The sequence below is a fragment of the Aptenodytes patagonicus genome, chromosome 5, assembly GCF_965638725.1.
Source record: "Aptenodytes patagonicus chromosome 5, bAptPat1.pri.cur, whole genome shotgun sequence".
NCBI lineage: Eukaryota > Metazoa > Chordata > Aves > Sphenisciformes > Spheniscidae > Aptenodytes > Aptenodytes patagonicus.
The window spans coordinates 77,029,547-77,043,390 of record NC_134953.1 but is presented as its reverse complement, the minus strand read 5'-3'; the positions used below and the strand labels follow the sequence as shown (position 1 = coordinate 77,043,390).

General features: G+C 41.8%; 1 protein-coding gene across 1 annotated transcript; it reads right to left on the bottom strand.

Annotated features, from left to right (window-relative positions):
• Positions 1 to 3,079: 3,079 nt before the first annotated feature.
• RWDD3 (RWD domain containing 3) lies at positions 3,080 to 11,432 on the bottom strand. Its single transcript, XM_076337794.1, has 4 exons — positions 11,325 to 11,432; positions 4,911 to 5,395; positions 4,078 to 4,193; positions 3,080 to 3,979 (listed from the first exon to the last, which is right to left on the bottom strand). Exons 1-4 carry the CDS (start codon positions 11,407 to 11,409, stop codon positions 3,865 to 3,867), a joined length of 801 nt encoding a protein of 266 aa, XP_076193909.1. The 5' UTR covers positions 11,410 to 11,432; the 3' UTR covers positions 3,080 to 3,864.
• Between the last annotated feature and the right edge of the window lie 2,412 nt (positions 11,433 to 13,844).

The following is a 13,844-nucleotide window of genomic DNA, read 5'->3' as shown; positions in this document are numbered from 1 at the left end:
ATCCATTTTTTGTTTTCTTCACACTTAATAAGCCAAGGGATTCAAAAAGACCAATCAAACCTCAGTTTTGTCCTACAAACTCGCTTCTTCAAGTAGTCGCTCCTATTGCAACAGCTTTCATTTTAGCCTGATTTTCAAAGGAAACTACAGTTATGCGACTGGGCTGTCCGTACGGAAGCGCGTGTATTTATACTACACAATTCTTCCAGAACTTTCAAATTCAACTCATTTCAATTAAAATGAGAGGTTAACAGCCTGAGAGAAACCAAGTTCCTACCACTTTGATGCAAACAGGTAGCAGAGAAAAATGCTATTGATACTTCAATGATTAACGCAGAGAGCACAATCAGTATCGGGCATCGGGGAACCCACCTGGGAGGGCACCATCATGAATGTCTCTTCTGCAAGAAAGGCTTCATGTGTGCAATTTTTTTTAGAACAAGAAAGTCCACACGAAATGAGGCTTTACTAACCATGCTGTTCGAAGAACTACTTATAATACAATATCCACAAGAAAGCTAGCTTCTTATTTGTTAAACCATTTTTTTCTTTGTGGATTTCTTTTTCCTTGCAATTGAATTGTCTGACTCTGATAGCTACATACACTTCACTGGCTTTTTAGACACTGATAGGCATTCTGTAACGATTCTCAGGAGTTTTGACTTCGTTTCCCTGCGTTTTGCTCTTCTGTGTCTGCTTCAGTTCCCTTGGAGGGCGGAACATGCACCACAGTATGCATTTCGATGACTTTTGTGCCCCAGGGGCTCACAGGCTTGCCCATCTCTTTTTACAATAAATGCAAACAAGCCATCAGTTAACAGACGGCTGCAACATCCTTCCAAAAGAACAACCTCTAAAAATATTGTTTACTTGTCTGAACACAAGACATCCTCCTACCCTTCAAAATAAGCGACTGATTGATGGATAGGCAAAAGCATTCGCTTTGACAGAATCAGACTGACACCAGTTTTCATGTTCTCTGCTGTCTGAACAGTATCAAGCTGATGCGATTTGTAATTCTTCTGAAGCACATCAAGCCAAGCAAAAAAAACAGAGTCCGTTCCTACACCGCACTTGTTGATTTGTCCAATGTAAGTTAGCGAGTAACAAATTCAACTATGATAAAAATCCATCGTATAAACTGCTTTTTACAACTCCTGAAATACAGAAATCATCTAGCTCCTTGCAACAACTTCATCTGGCAAGAAGACTAGCGCAGATCAGAAGAGAGCTGCAACTTACCCAATTGTCATTTGTTCTTTAACTTTTTTGCTTTTTAAAATTGGCTGTTCCAGAATGCTGGCTCTAATAGTTAACCAAGAAGGCATCAGGCAACAACATTCAAGAAAATACATGAGTTTATATCCAAGCGCAACTGGCAACCACTGGCCCTACAAATGGCTTCTCTTATGCAGCTAATTACAGTAGCTTTTATAGTAGGGAGGAAAAAGTTGGAGAGTCTGTATCTAATCTTGCACGGAAGATGACCACAACGACTGTATGCCTCAATTATTTTTGCAGTCACATGCAATTTGAGATCACGTGATTAAGAACGCTATTCAACCCAATTCCCAAAATCAACAGAAAGAATATATAACTGATTTATATGCATGTTGGATAAGGCCCCGGCTACACACTAACGGCTAAGATTGTGATACAGGTTGTGCTGAAGTACCTTACTGTTCTCTTTCCAGAAAAGTGAAGCATTTTAAAGTAAAGATCTGGCTGAGGACATAAAATCCATATGGCAAAACCTTACAACATTTAGATTTGCAGAGAGATACTGATCACGTTTTCTTATGCTGTACATGCACAGGCCTTTTCTTGGTTTTGATACTCGTCAGATCTATCGCATAGTATAAGGAGAGAGCCTCTGCATCTTTTTATACTCCACTGACAATTTTTCAACACGGATATTTTAACTGGGAATAGCTCAGTTCTGAAAACTGTAATTTAAAATACATGTTATTTTAATATTTTAAAGATACTTGTGTTTTATTCTTCTTTACAAAAGTAAAAATTCATCTCCGCATACACTTAAAATGGTCGAAAATCAGATTTCCTTTCCCTCAGGAAGCCATTTCAAAATAATACAGAACAGGTTTGTAAAACCTGTTTAACCCAGCCTGTTTTCTACTGTGCCTGAAGTACTATATGTGCTACACATGAAAGGCTCATTAAGAAGAGCTTTTGCTACTGTCTCGTTAAATAAGCCTCGGTGCATAAAATAACATGCAACATATGTATTTGAGGACACTCCATATTAGGAAAATTACCAAACTCCTTCAAAACTTCAGAAACTCTCAAAATAGTCTACAATCCTCTGTGCGTTTGATATCTCAAATAGTAAAATTTAAAAATCTTAGTAGTTTGCTTTAGTTGCTTTTCTAGTATACATAAAGAAAGAGGTATGATCTCATGGTCTGAGTAAGACACTGGAAATCAGAATGTCTTACGTAATGATTTGCCAAACCACACTACGAGAACTAACCAAATTGTACCAGTCTTCCCCCAGTACAACGGAGAGAATTTAATTTACACTGAATTGATCAAACCTATTCACAGTTAACAAAGAATACATGAGACATTCGGCTGCTGGGAGTGAGTTTTAGAGGGCAGCAAAGCACATGTTTAGCTACATGCTAAAACCAACTGAAATGGCATTGCTCGTTACCGAGAAACTCATGACTTCAGAATTTTTACTACTGGACAACTTATCTAGTCTTGCTAGAGCATAGTTATCAGGTGAAATAGAAACCAAAGGACATTCATAATTACAAGAAATAAGTATCCAATTCTCCCTAGGCAAACAGAACTTGCACAACTGAATTTGTAAAAATGATGTATATAATTTGTAACATTATACTGAAGTAAAACACAGACTAGTGACAAAAAAAGTTAGTAAGCTGGCCAAGGCCACAGACCACTCAAAAAAGCAATGCTGGCCAAGGCCACAGACCACTCAAAAAAGCAATGCTAAAGGTAGGGAAATTTTAATAGGGAGTTATAACTTACCAGCTTCTAAAATGACAGAAGACTTGACAGAAGTCTTGAGAGACAGAAGACTGAAGTCTGTATATGTAGTGCTCTGACAGTTTAATTGAATCAAGATATCCAAAGATGCACAGACAGTAAAACCAGATAAAGTGCAAAAAGGAATCTGTAAACTATCAAAGAAAATATTACAACTGGCTCTACCTTAGCTTTGTAATCAATTTACATTCTCCACTTGGGTGTTTTTATACACTTTAGAGTAAAAACTAACATTCAAAAGGACACTTCTAAGTTTTTTCAGGCCCAAAGTGACGTGAACTTTTTCTTTAAATTAACAGTCTAGCATTTATAGTCAAATAAATGGAGAAGGAAAAGTTAGCAGATGAACACCTAAGGGATATTAAATACATGCCGTCCTCACATATTCAAATCTGTGTTTGCTATGCTTTTTACACAAATACCTTCACATAAGCTTTCAAAGCAAAATTAATCATGCTTTCTAGCAGGCCATTATGAAAAACCACTACCATGAGAGATAAAACCCAAAACATTGAAAAACAGGGATTGCAAAACACAGTCTACCTAGAAGACTATTATTTTAACATGATTTCTTCCCAATCTCTCATGCTTGCCATGCAATTACCACAATTAACTCCACATTCCTTGGAAAAAGTTATCAATACATAAATGTCAAAAAATTATCCATTCTTAATCTATGAATTGCCTTCTCTTTCTTGCAAGAGGACAGCTACTTCTGGCATTTTTTGCAGAAAAGCTTTAACGTTGTTTGCCAAATTAGTCCTTTTATCTTCCATCAGCATCTGCAGTCAATACCGCTTTGGTCAAAGAGTCCAGTGTTTTCTTTTAGTCTTACTTTAAGAGAGGAGGCACAAACTCAGAGAAAAGAGTTATAAGTCCTGCAGTTTCAAATTCCTTTTGTAGCTCATCCAGCGTTGAATATTCTTTGACTTCAAACGTCTGAAACCTACATTGTAAAAGGGAAACTCATGAATATGCCTGGATTTGTCAGAATGTAATTATCGATTCTGTTACTTTTCTATCCACAACAGTACTAAATTATACCTTTTATGCTGTGACTGTACTTTTGTCTCACACAGTACGCTAATCATTTTCTCTTTGCATTTCTTTCCGCTTGAGTCCACATCTACCTTAGAAGTTTTCTGAAGAATCAAGTACTCCTAAATGACAAAAAAGAACAAAATATTAAATGTCATCTAGTATCTCTGAAGTTCAGTAAAATGCAAAAATCTATACGAAACATACAGAATTTTTTCAGAACATAGCAATCAAAATTCGAAAGTGCCCATCCCCAAAAATGCATGACTCTTTCTATTAATCAGCTTGAAGTTAAGCAGAGTCTTAAGTGATCTAGAGAACGTGAGTTTGGAAAGCTAGAACATTCTCCTCCAGTATCACCACAAAAACCTGCCTAATGCAGCGGGAGTTCGCAAGTACAGACAAGAAGTTCAAAGCCCAGGCGGGCGCTAGGAGCACCATGTGGCCTAAGCCAAGGAAAGCGACAGTGAGCAATGAGCTAGAAATATGTCTGTTACTAACTTCTCATCACAAATTTTCTGTTTTCTGGGGCATTTGGGAAATACAGGAGACTGAACCTAGGCGTATTACACAGTCAGGAAACACAGGGAATACAGGGATATAATTACAGTGGGAAGCAAAGTAATACAGGCCACAGGTCTACACATACCACTGGTTTCTTTCTCATAGAATACCTTTGTTTTCTTAAATACAGAATAAAGCTGTTGGGCCTTCCTACTCTCCTAATGATCAATCTGCTTCCAAAATTGTTAATCTTAGAAAAACACACACGAAATATTCAGACACATAGGTTTCAGTGGTAAATCGATAGAACTAGTCAACATTCATTGTTCCTGCACCTTAATGTTGCTCCTGTCACCCTGAAGAAGAATCAATATTATCTTGCCCATGAACATCAGTCTTCCAGTCAGCCTTAGATCCGAAGCCCATTTTTCCACAGTTTTGACGTATTTTGCCTTTGCTCTCATGTGATCTAAATGCAAAAGGAGCATCCAGATACCATCCTCTGCACTTGTTCCTTTTGACAAAGTAGTTTTTTCATTGCAAACTGTTGCTGATTGCTTAATGACATATTTAAGATGCTGCTGTATCCAAAGAATCAGATCGTGTACCATGGGTTCAGAAAGATGCTTCTTTGCTTGTTCAAGTAATTTATCTTTCACGTCCATACATTGGGCCCTTGTAAGCTGGTCTGAGTTAACAGAAATATCTGGTAGAGTTGATGGGTAATTGACTGGTAAATGAAATAACAGCTTTAAAAGTACATCTGTATCCAGCAGTTCTTTCACACTGATTTGAATTCTAAATGTGATTCCATGCGTCTCTGGAAAGTATCAAAAAATAAACGTTAATAGTTTGCTTGAAGTTGAAATACATATATATTATTAATTCACGTTATCTTCTTTAACAGTTCAACTCAAATGACTGCCATTCTATATAAAATAAGGGGTGTGGGTTCTTTTGCAGGGTGGGGGGTTGCAACCAATGGCTCAAGCTACACTTGCAGGGAATCCTGAAATGAAACACTTCATACCATGCTAGAAGGAAAGTTATTAACACATTCTAAAAAGCATTCACACCTTTTGGCTCTTTCAAAGTCTAGACAAGCCAGTAATAAAGAATTGTCTCTCTTAGAAACACGTAAATCAGCTTCTACAGCTCAACAGCAGCAGCAAGGACCACCGAAAATAGAGACTTTTCTGGATGGACTCAGCACTGCCCTAACTTTGCTCCTAGAGAAATCTGTAAGACTTCTAACACCAATACCAGCGCAAGGCAAACAGACTTGTACCGAGTATTTTTTAAGACAACCATTCAAAAGCAGTTCCACATTAAAGAGAGACTTGGAAAGAGAAAAAGTCAGATTCTTTGTCCCCTACAACTTTCAGAGAAAATATGCTTAATTCTTTTCTGCCAACTTCTCTACGTTTACAACAGTTGGATTGACATAATGAAAACATCTCTGTTGTACATCTGACCCTAGATACTACATACATACATACATATATATATGCATATACTTATATAAATGCATGTGCATATATCTGCTTATCTACTCAAAACCTGTTGTTGGTCTACTTTAGAATAGAATTCTTTTCAGAGTGAAAAGGATACATACAGTATGTAGCAGGAAGGACAAAAGACCACATCCTCCTGATAAATCACATAATCAAAGATGCTGAATATGAAAGTTATGTACAGTAAGTCCTACAATAAAACCCTCTTGACTAAAACGTGTTTCACAGAAAAACAATACAAAACTTCATAAAGTGAAAAGCGGGGACAAAGACCTAACCTACTTTTGCTCCTCTGCCATGAAGAAAGAGGGTATCAGATAAAAGATGATCTTCTTCAGATGTTCTCTGCTTCACCTCTTTGATGCATTCTAAACACTTCACCCCTTTTCTTTAAAAAATTGCTAAAATGTCAGGTTGATTCAGTCTATGAGGACAGGAGAAGCCAGATTTGAAAGGCATATTAGAGCGGAGCCGAGTTTCAGAGGAGCTCTTTTGAAGTGACTTGCCGCCTTCTCCCCCTACCTTATCTTACCTTCCTTTACATGACAGTCAGTTGAATTATGGTTGATTGGTATTGCTGACGCCGCTAACCAACCTCAGTGCTCTCTCTGATTTTATATTTGAACCCTACTAAATAAGTGAAAGAACCTAAAAGTGATTTGGACAGACAGAAGCACTTTAGAGTTTAGCCAAGGGCTTGTTTCCAAACCTCCTTCCTGGGTCATACGGAAAAACTCTCTATGTCAGAGCAGTCCCAAAATAAAATAAGCAAACCCTCCAAACCCAATAATCAAACTCCAGCATTACTATAAAGAAGTCTCCAAACATCTACAAACCATCGCTACCAAAACAGAGTCAAATCCGGTGCTGAAAGTAGCAGATGCAAATCCAGTGAATTAAATGAAATTACACCCAACCGTGCCCACACCTACAGGCACTATGTGTCAAAGCCTCGTTCCCTGCCAACAAGAGTTGGTCTCCAGTCTTCTAAGGTCCTATGAAAGGTTCCAGACTATTTTTAAGGCAAGTTTATTCCTCAGAAACGCACCAGCCTTGGAAGAGACTCCAGTCTCCACAGTGTCCATCTGGTAGCATGTGGCCCTCACTCACAGGCAGTAGCTACGCAGGAGGACCTCAAGCTTTCCCATTCCAATCTCTGTCTTCTGCCGCCCTGACAAACGTTTCTTACCAGGCACCAGCAACGACAGCTCCTCTGCCATTATGCTAGACTCGGTACACACAACCACCCACACAAGAAGAAAAGCCTGCACTGCACCTCCTGGGCCCCCCAGCACCCTCTTGGCCCCCATGGAGGGTCTCCGCACACACCTGAGCATCGCACCGCACACAGACAGCGCCTGCCGACCCACCTCCTTCCAGCCGCCCATTACACAGGGCAGCCCCGCCAGGTACGGGGCCAGCTGAAAGCAAGCTGCATTTGGCTGAACGGTATTAACATTATTATATTTGTGCCCGTGAATCACTTTATTTTAAACGATGTTCCCAAGAAATTTTAAAATGCACAGCCTATAAGTGAGTTGAAGAATACTACTCTATTGCCAGCTTAATTACACTGACAGAAAAACATGTTACCTTTCTGATAATCCTCCTAGGATTTTTCCACTAGCTTGTCATAACAGATCTCACCAACCCAGAAGTAACTGAGGTATAAACAGACAGGCCAACCTTGCTCCTTCGGCAAGGGCCTCCTGCTGCAGTGATCATGTTCTTAAGCCTGCAACAATCTCACACCTTTCCCTGTGATGATGAACTAATCCGAAGGAAGCAGCACAGCCTCGCATCCCAAGGTGTGTCACCCTGAGCCATGGCGAAAAGCCCAGCTGTGCTCATTTACATCTGCTTCAGACTTACTTTTAAAAAGAAGAATCGGTTCAAAACATTTATGGGGCTACAGCATCTAAAGTTTATTTAAACATTCCAGCGTCCATTTTCTGCACCAGCGCTGCAGACGGCTGGCAGAACAAAGAGCAAACCACCGTCGCCCTGCGTAACAAGGCTCTGAAGAAGTATTTCCTTTGTTTGCACACGCTACAAGGTCTGAGTTGTCTTCACAGCAAAATGGTGATTATTTCTGAAACAAAAGGTTGGGTATGACCGTTCTGCTGGCATTTAGTGTGCTAATAAGACTAAACAATATATTTTAACTCATTTTCCCCAATAGCTGCATGCTTATCAGTACATTTAGCTCTAGCATACTTCAGATTTTTTCTTACGTTCCATGTCAACCAGACAGATATCCCCCTCCTCTCCTGCCCAAAGGCATTTTATGCAACACATGCAGTCTATTTTTAAATTCAGAAAATGGCACCTACTAACGTACAAGCCTAGAATATATAAATATATTTTTATAGCAAGGTTGGTGAGCAAACCAGAAGAGAACAGATTAACAAGTAAATTATGGATTTCTATCTGTAACGCTAATCTTTGTAGATAGATATGTAAGGTAAAAAAGATATGCTGTATTAGTTTATTTAAATTCATCAATACATCGGGTTTGATAAAAACATATTTTACATTCTGAATACTTCATTGTTAAATTCCAGAAAGCCAAAGTTTTTAGCATACCAAGAGACCTGCAAAAGCATTTTCTTACATTCCTCAAAACCATAAATCCCCAATGGCCTCCTTTTTGATCCTGTGGACCTACACGCAAGTTACTCTTAATGTACTAGAGATAGCATAACATAAGTGTCTTACTGGAAGTTACTTCTGTGCACCGTTTGTCAACGGTGAAGATTTATATGGTTTGAAGAGATAAAGCAAACGTAAGCTAATGAATACAGCAAAAGTTAATTGTATACAAACTAAAGGAGTCTGTAGCTCCAACGTAAAAGAGAAGTAAATTCCCAAAGTAAGAAAACCACCAATAATCATTGCTGCAAATAATCTTTTCAATTCCAGCAGAAAACGATGGAAATCAACCAGATATGCACGATCCTAACATATCACGAACACAGCCTGGCTAAAGGCCCTGCAAGGTCACATAACATCAATATAAATATAACAGCCTCTTCCCGTTGCGCACTTGCGGCACTTCACGTTATGCTCCAGGAAGGTTTCTGAGCCTTTTACATCCCGGTAACTTATAAGCACAAAATCATTTTTCTGTATATGAAGCACAGAGAAGGATGTGCGTATATTTCTCTAACAGATTTGGAAGAACAGACGTGCATATGCAATGTTCAGATACGTTCACATTTTTTAAAATAAACATCTGTTAAGCCTAGATACTGCATTTTCAAACTATGCCTGAAATAACATTCCTGAACTTTTTGACTTCAAGAAAATAAAACTCAGTCAAAACATTTCATGAATTGTATTTTAAAAATACAACTCTAAATACCAATCAAACAAATAAAATGGCAGAATTACCTGCCTATGCTGGAGCAAGAGGCGGGTCATGCAGATCTAGACACAAAACAATTCTGCTTTTATTTTTAACCTGCCCAGTTAATTGTGCTCCATGCAGACACTATGCCTTCATCCCTCTGAGGCTGTCTACACCCAAAGTCCTCTTTTCAAATAACCACTTGCTGTTCTGTGCAAATCTATCTCAACAACTATTTTCAAATAAAAGTTTGAGGTTTATTCAATGAGTTTCTTAGCAACTTTTTAGTTAAAGCAAGTCACTCAAGAGCAGCCACATTTAATTTCACACCAATGCAGCATGAAGTTACTTTCACAGAATCTCAGAATGGTTGAGGGTGGCGGGGACCTCTGGAGGTCACTTTGTCCAACCTCCCCGCTCAAGCAGGGCCACCCACAGCAGGCTGCCCAGGGCAACGTCCAGATGGCTTCTGAGTATCTCCAAGGATGGAGACTCCACAGCCTCTCTGACCAACCTGTGCCAGTGCTCGGCCACCCTCACAGTAAAAAAGCGTTTCCTTATCAATCCCAGTTCTTTTGGGCTGAATACACACACAGACAAAATCTGACAGCAGGCCACTGGATCCATTTTTAACAGCATTCTCCGGGACTTTACGGCAGTCCAACCAGCAGAAAGCTGCTTGCTGTCCGTCGCTCTGCTGGGGAGCTGGGCAGCATGCTGCAATAGCTCCCAGGACACCAGGGAACAGTAAGCGATACTGAATATATGCATATTGTCTGTGCGTGTGTGTGTGTGTATATGCATAGCTCCAACAAATGTATAGGAGAATTGTCACACCTGTGGTAGGCGCTAAGCAAAATTTACTTATGCTCTGGATCTGAACAGACATGCAACACTTGCATATCCCACCTGACACTTTCTTTAAGCCTGATAGTAACTGCTGTTGTACACTGGAACTACTGAGATTTATTCTCCCTTGCTGAAGGGGCATCTTCACAGCACTGTGACGGCACAGACTGATAAAAGTCATCTCTTAAAATTATGTTCTGATCAACGGCCACCATGGCTGGTGCAGAAAACGTGGAGTAAAGGTGTCTACGGTTACTGCGTTCCTAGCCTACAGCGTCCAGCAGCTGATGGGAGCAAGCACTACAAATCTTCTCACCTTCCCACCCACAGCAAACATGAAAATTAGCCTTAGTACCCTGTAACACCTACAGCTGTACACGTATTGCTGAATCTGGAGAACATTCGGCACATCATAAGGCCCAGATTATTACCTTACCCCCAGAAAAAGAGAGATGACCCAAGGCTTCTCATGCATGGCAACAGCTGCACCTCTATTAAATATTACAGGATAAATACCTGGTCTTGTTACACGTATGAGACACGACTGCTTATTTACCTAAACAGCAGCCAGCCCATTCCCACCGCCGCCCTTTGCCTACTGGAAGTTTCTGCGCGCGCTGCAAACAGCTGGAATTAAGAAGGTCGCTAATTACAAACGAGTAGGACCCGCTAGGATTTGTCCCCTACAAAGAGGCCGGCAGCAAAGACACACGGCAGGCCAGGGACAGGCGGGAAGGCACCCAGCTTTGGCGCTGCCGCTAATAGCGAGCGATTAAGCCGCTGCCGCCCGGTGCTGCCCCGCTGGGCAGAGCCACCCCCCCCCCCGTCAGCGGCCCCGGAGCGCCTCCTCTCGGGGCCGGGCCGAGGGTAGCGCGGCCGGGGCAGGGCTCGGCCGCCGGTACGGGGCAGCGGAAGGACGCCCGGCTGAAGCGGCGGCGGCGCCGCCGCCGCGCCGGGTCTGGCTTGGGCGGCGCGGCGAGACCCCGCCGAACGGAGCGACCCGCGGCTCTCGGGCAGAGGAGCGCGGCCGCCTTCACCTGAGACCGCCAGCACCTCGCAGGCGTCCGGCTCGCAGTAGATGGCGGCGAGAGCCGAGAGCTCCTCCAGCGCCAGCTCCGACATGGCGGCGGCTGAAGGCGCGGGCCGGGGTGGCGGCGGCGCCCCCTGCCGGCGGCGGGGCCGGGGCCCCGCCGCCGGCAGGGGCGCGCCGCCGCCACCCCGGCCCGCGCCTCAGTGAGGCAGCGGCTGCTGGCGGGGCCCTCCCAGCCCTGCGACGGCCTCGCCCGGCTCTGCCCCTCGGTTCAGGCAGGCGCGGTGACGAGCAGCGCGGCAGCCTCCGAGGCAGCGAGCCGCACCAGAGGCGGTGGCGGAAGCCTCTCTTCCCCCCCGGCGCCGAACAAAATGGCCGCCCTCTGCAGCGGCGGCACCCGGCGCGGCCCGCTCTGCCCGCTTCCCTGTTCCTGGGCGTACAACTTCGCCTGACCATCTCTGACCCGCAGAAAGGAACAACCTGACCGCTCTCAGGGTGTAAGACAATCAACTGAAGCGCAGGCACACACACTCAGACAGAAAGTTTTACTAGAATATAAATTTATGCTTCTTGTATTCAACTACTGTGGCTCCATAGTCCTGTTAGCAGCCATCTGACTGAGGTCTTCCACAGCCAATGGTATCATCAACTCCCAGGTATAATCATCTCAAAAGAAATGTTCCGTATTTTCCGTTATTACAAAATCACTTTTAAAAGCAAGGGACGGGTGGTTTACTTTTCCAGGAAAGTATATCATGCTATTTTTCCATCCCCTAAATTCTGTTGAAATAACAAGAAACGTGAGAGTGCCGAGCTGGGAATGAGGGAGATAACGTGAAGGGAAAGAAGACGGGAGCTGTCACACATACCGCCAGGTAGTAGTCCATGCAGCTGTCTTAAGGCCAATTTCCACCGAAGCCTTCTAAGTGCCTCATTCTATTACTAAGAACTTTCTTGCCCCTGGTCTTTCCCCCCGTCTCCTCACCCGCTTTGCATATTCCATTTTACATGTTTAAATAAAAAAGTCGATGTAAATGTCTTTTAAATTGACACTATCACAAGACATTGAGGTCCCCGTGAATAAGTTACTGCACTCTGACATTTGGAAGTCATCAAATGAGACAGTATAATGTCAGCTTGATATTTTTCACACTATGAAAATACCAGCTTCATGTCAAAAATCTAAATTCCATCTTAATGTAATAAATTTTCTTGTATTCGCAGACTACTGAAAATGCTAAATATTTAAATTTGAAATGAACTTCTACAGTTACAATCTGGCCTTCATATTCCATTATTATTAAATTGGAAGTCAAGATCTTATTTTCCCTCTTTTTTTTTTTAATGATTTCTTCAAACATTGCAGTGTTTGATAGAATAACATTAGGCATATTCATTTCTCTAAATGGATGCTCTCCCATGAACATGTGGCAAATAAAGTTCAAAAAAAAAAAAAATCCTGCTTTTTAGTCAGCCTATATTAAACCAGGTCCGGCATCCTGTCATAAATCGATATGCCACTGACAATACCGGTATTTTCCACTTTGCCTGACAAGGCAAACCGAAAGCAACCTTTCATACGCAGGTAAGATTAATCTTCCCAGTGTTATTTGCAAAAGTGGCATCCTTTGCTTTCCACTCACTATAATTAGCGCCCCCATCAATTAGGTGTTGAGCCTACAACCACTAGTGATTATACATAAAACTGTGCGTTTAGACCCGTTTTCCCCTAACCTGAGTGGTGAATAAGAGAGGAGGAGTAGACAGGCATTTGGAAAAAAAAAAATGTCAATTTGGAACATCCATCTACATCTTTTTACCGCCATTTCCATGCCAGCCACCATGCCGTCCCGGCTACTGCAACTGTAAGCGGTCCTAAAAGCAGGTACTCTAGAAGGCATTAAAGGATGACTAGGAGAGTCTAAAAATCACTGCAGTTGCCCATTTTGGGGTCACAAGACAAACACTAACGAGGAAGCCGTAACTACAGCTAAGTGTGATGGCTAACTGACGCAACACAAATCACACCCATCTTTCGGCACTGCTGTAGGACAGCTGCCGTTCCTGTATTCTCTGCTACAACAACGTTGACAGCCCCAATGCAGCCAGAACAGTAGTCTTACCAGCTAGAACCGTTTTTAACGGGAGTTAAATAGCACTGATTTTTCAGATACCTAAGAAAGAAGCCATTATTTCTGTAGTAACAACTGTAAGTGTTATCGCAATGGTAGAAGTTTTCCCAAAAGTGGCTTGTACAAAAATGGCAGAGAGAAAGCAACATGAAAACCTGTAAAAATCACCCCAAGCAAGCTAAAAGGCAAGTTCAAAGGGAGAAGCAAACCCTGTAATTGTGAAAAATTTTGGTAAAACATGGAGATGTTTTTCCTCAGTATTCTCAAGTACAGCTAGTAGAAAAGTTTGCATCATTTTTTTGGCCCAAAGCATGTGTTTAAATTTTAAAGTTGGAATAAATTCATTTAACAAAACATTTACATTGCAAATTAAAGCCGCCAAAATTTGCATGGTT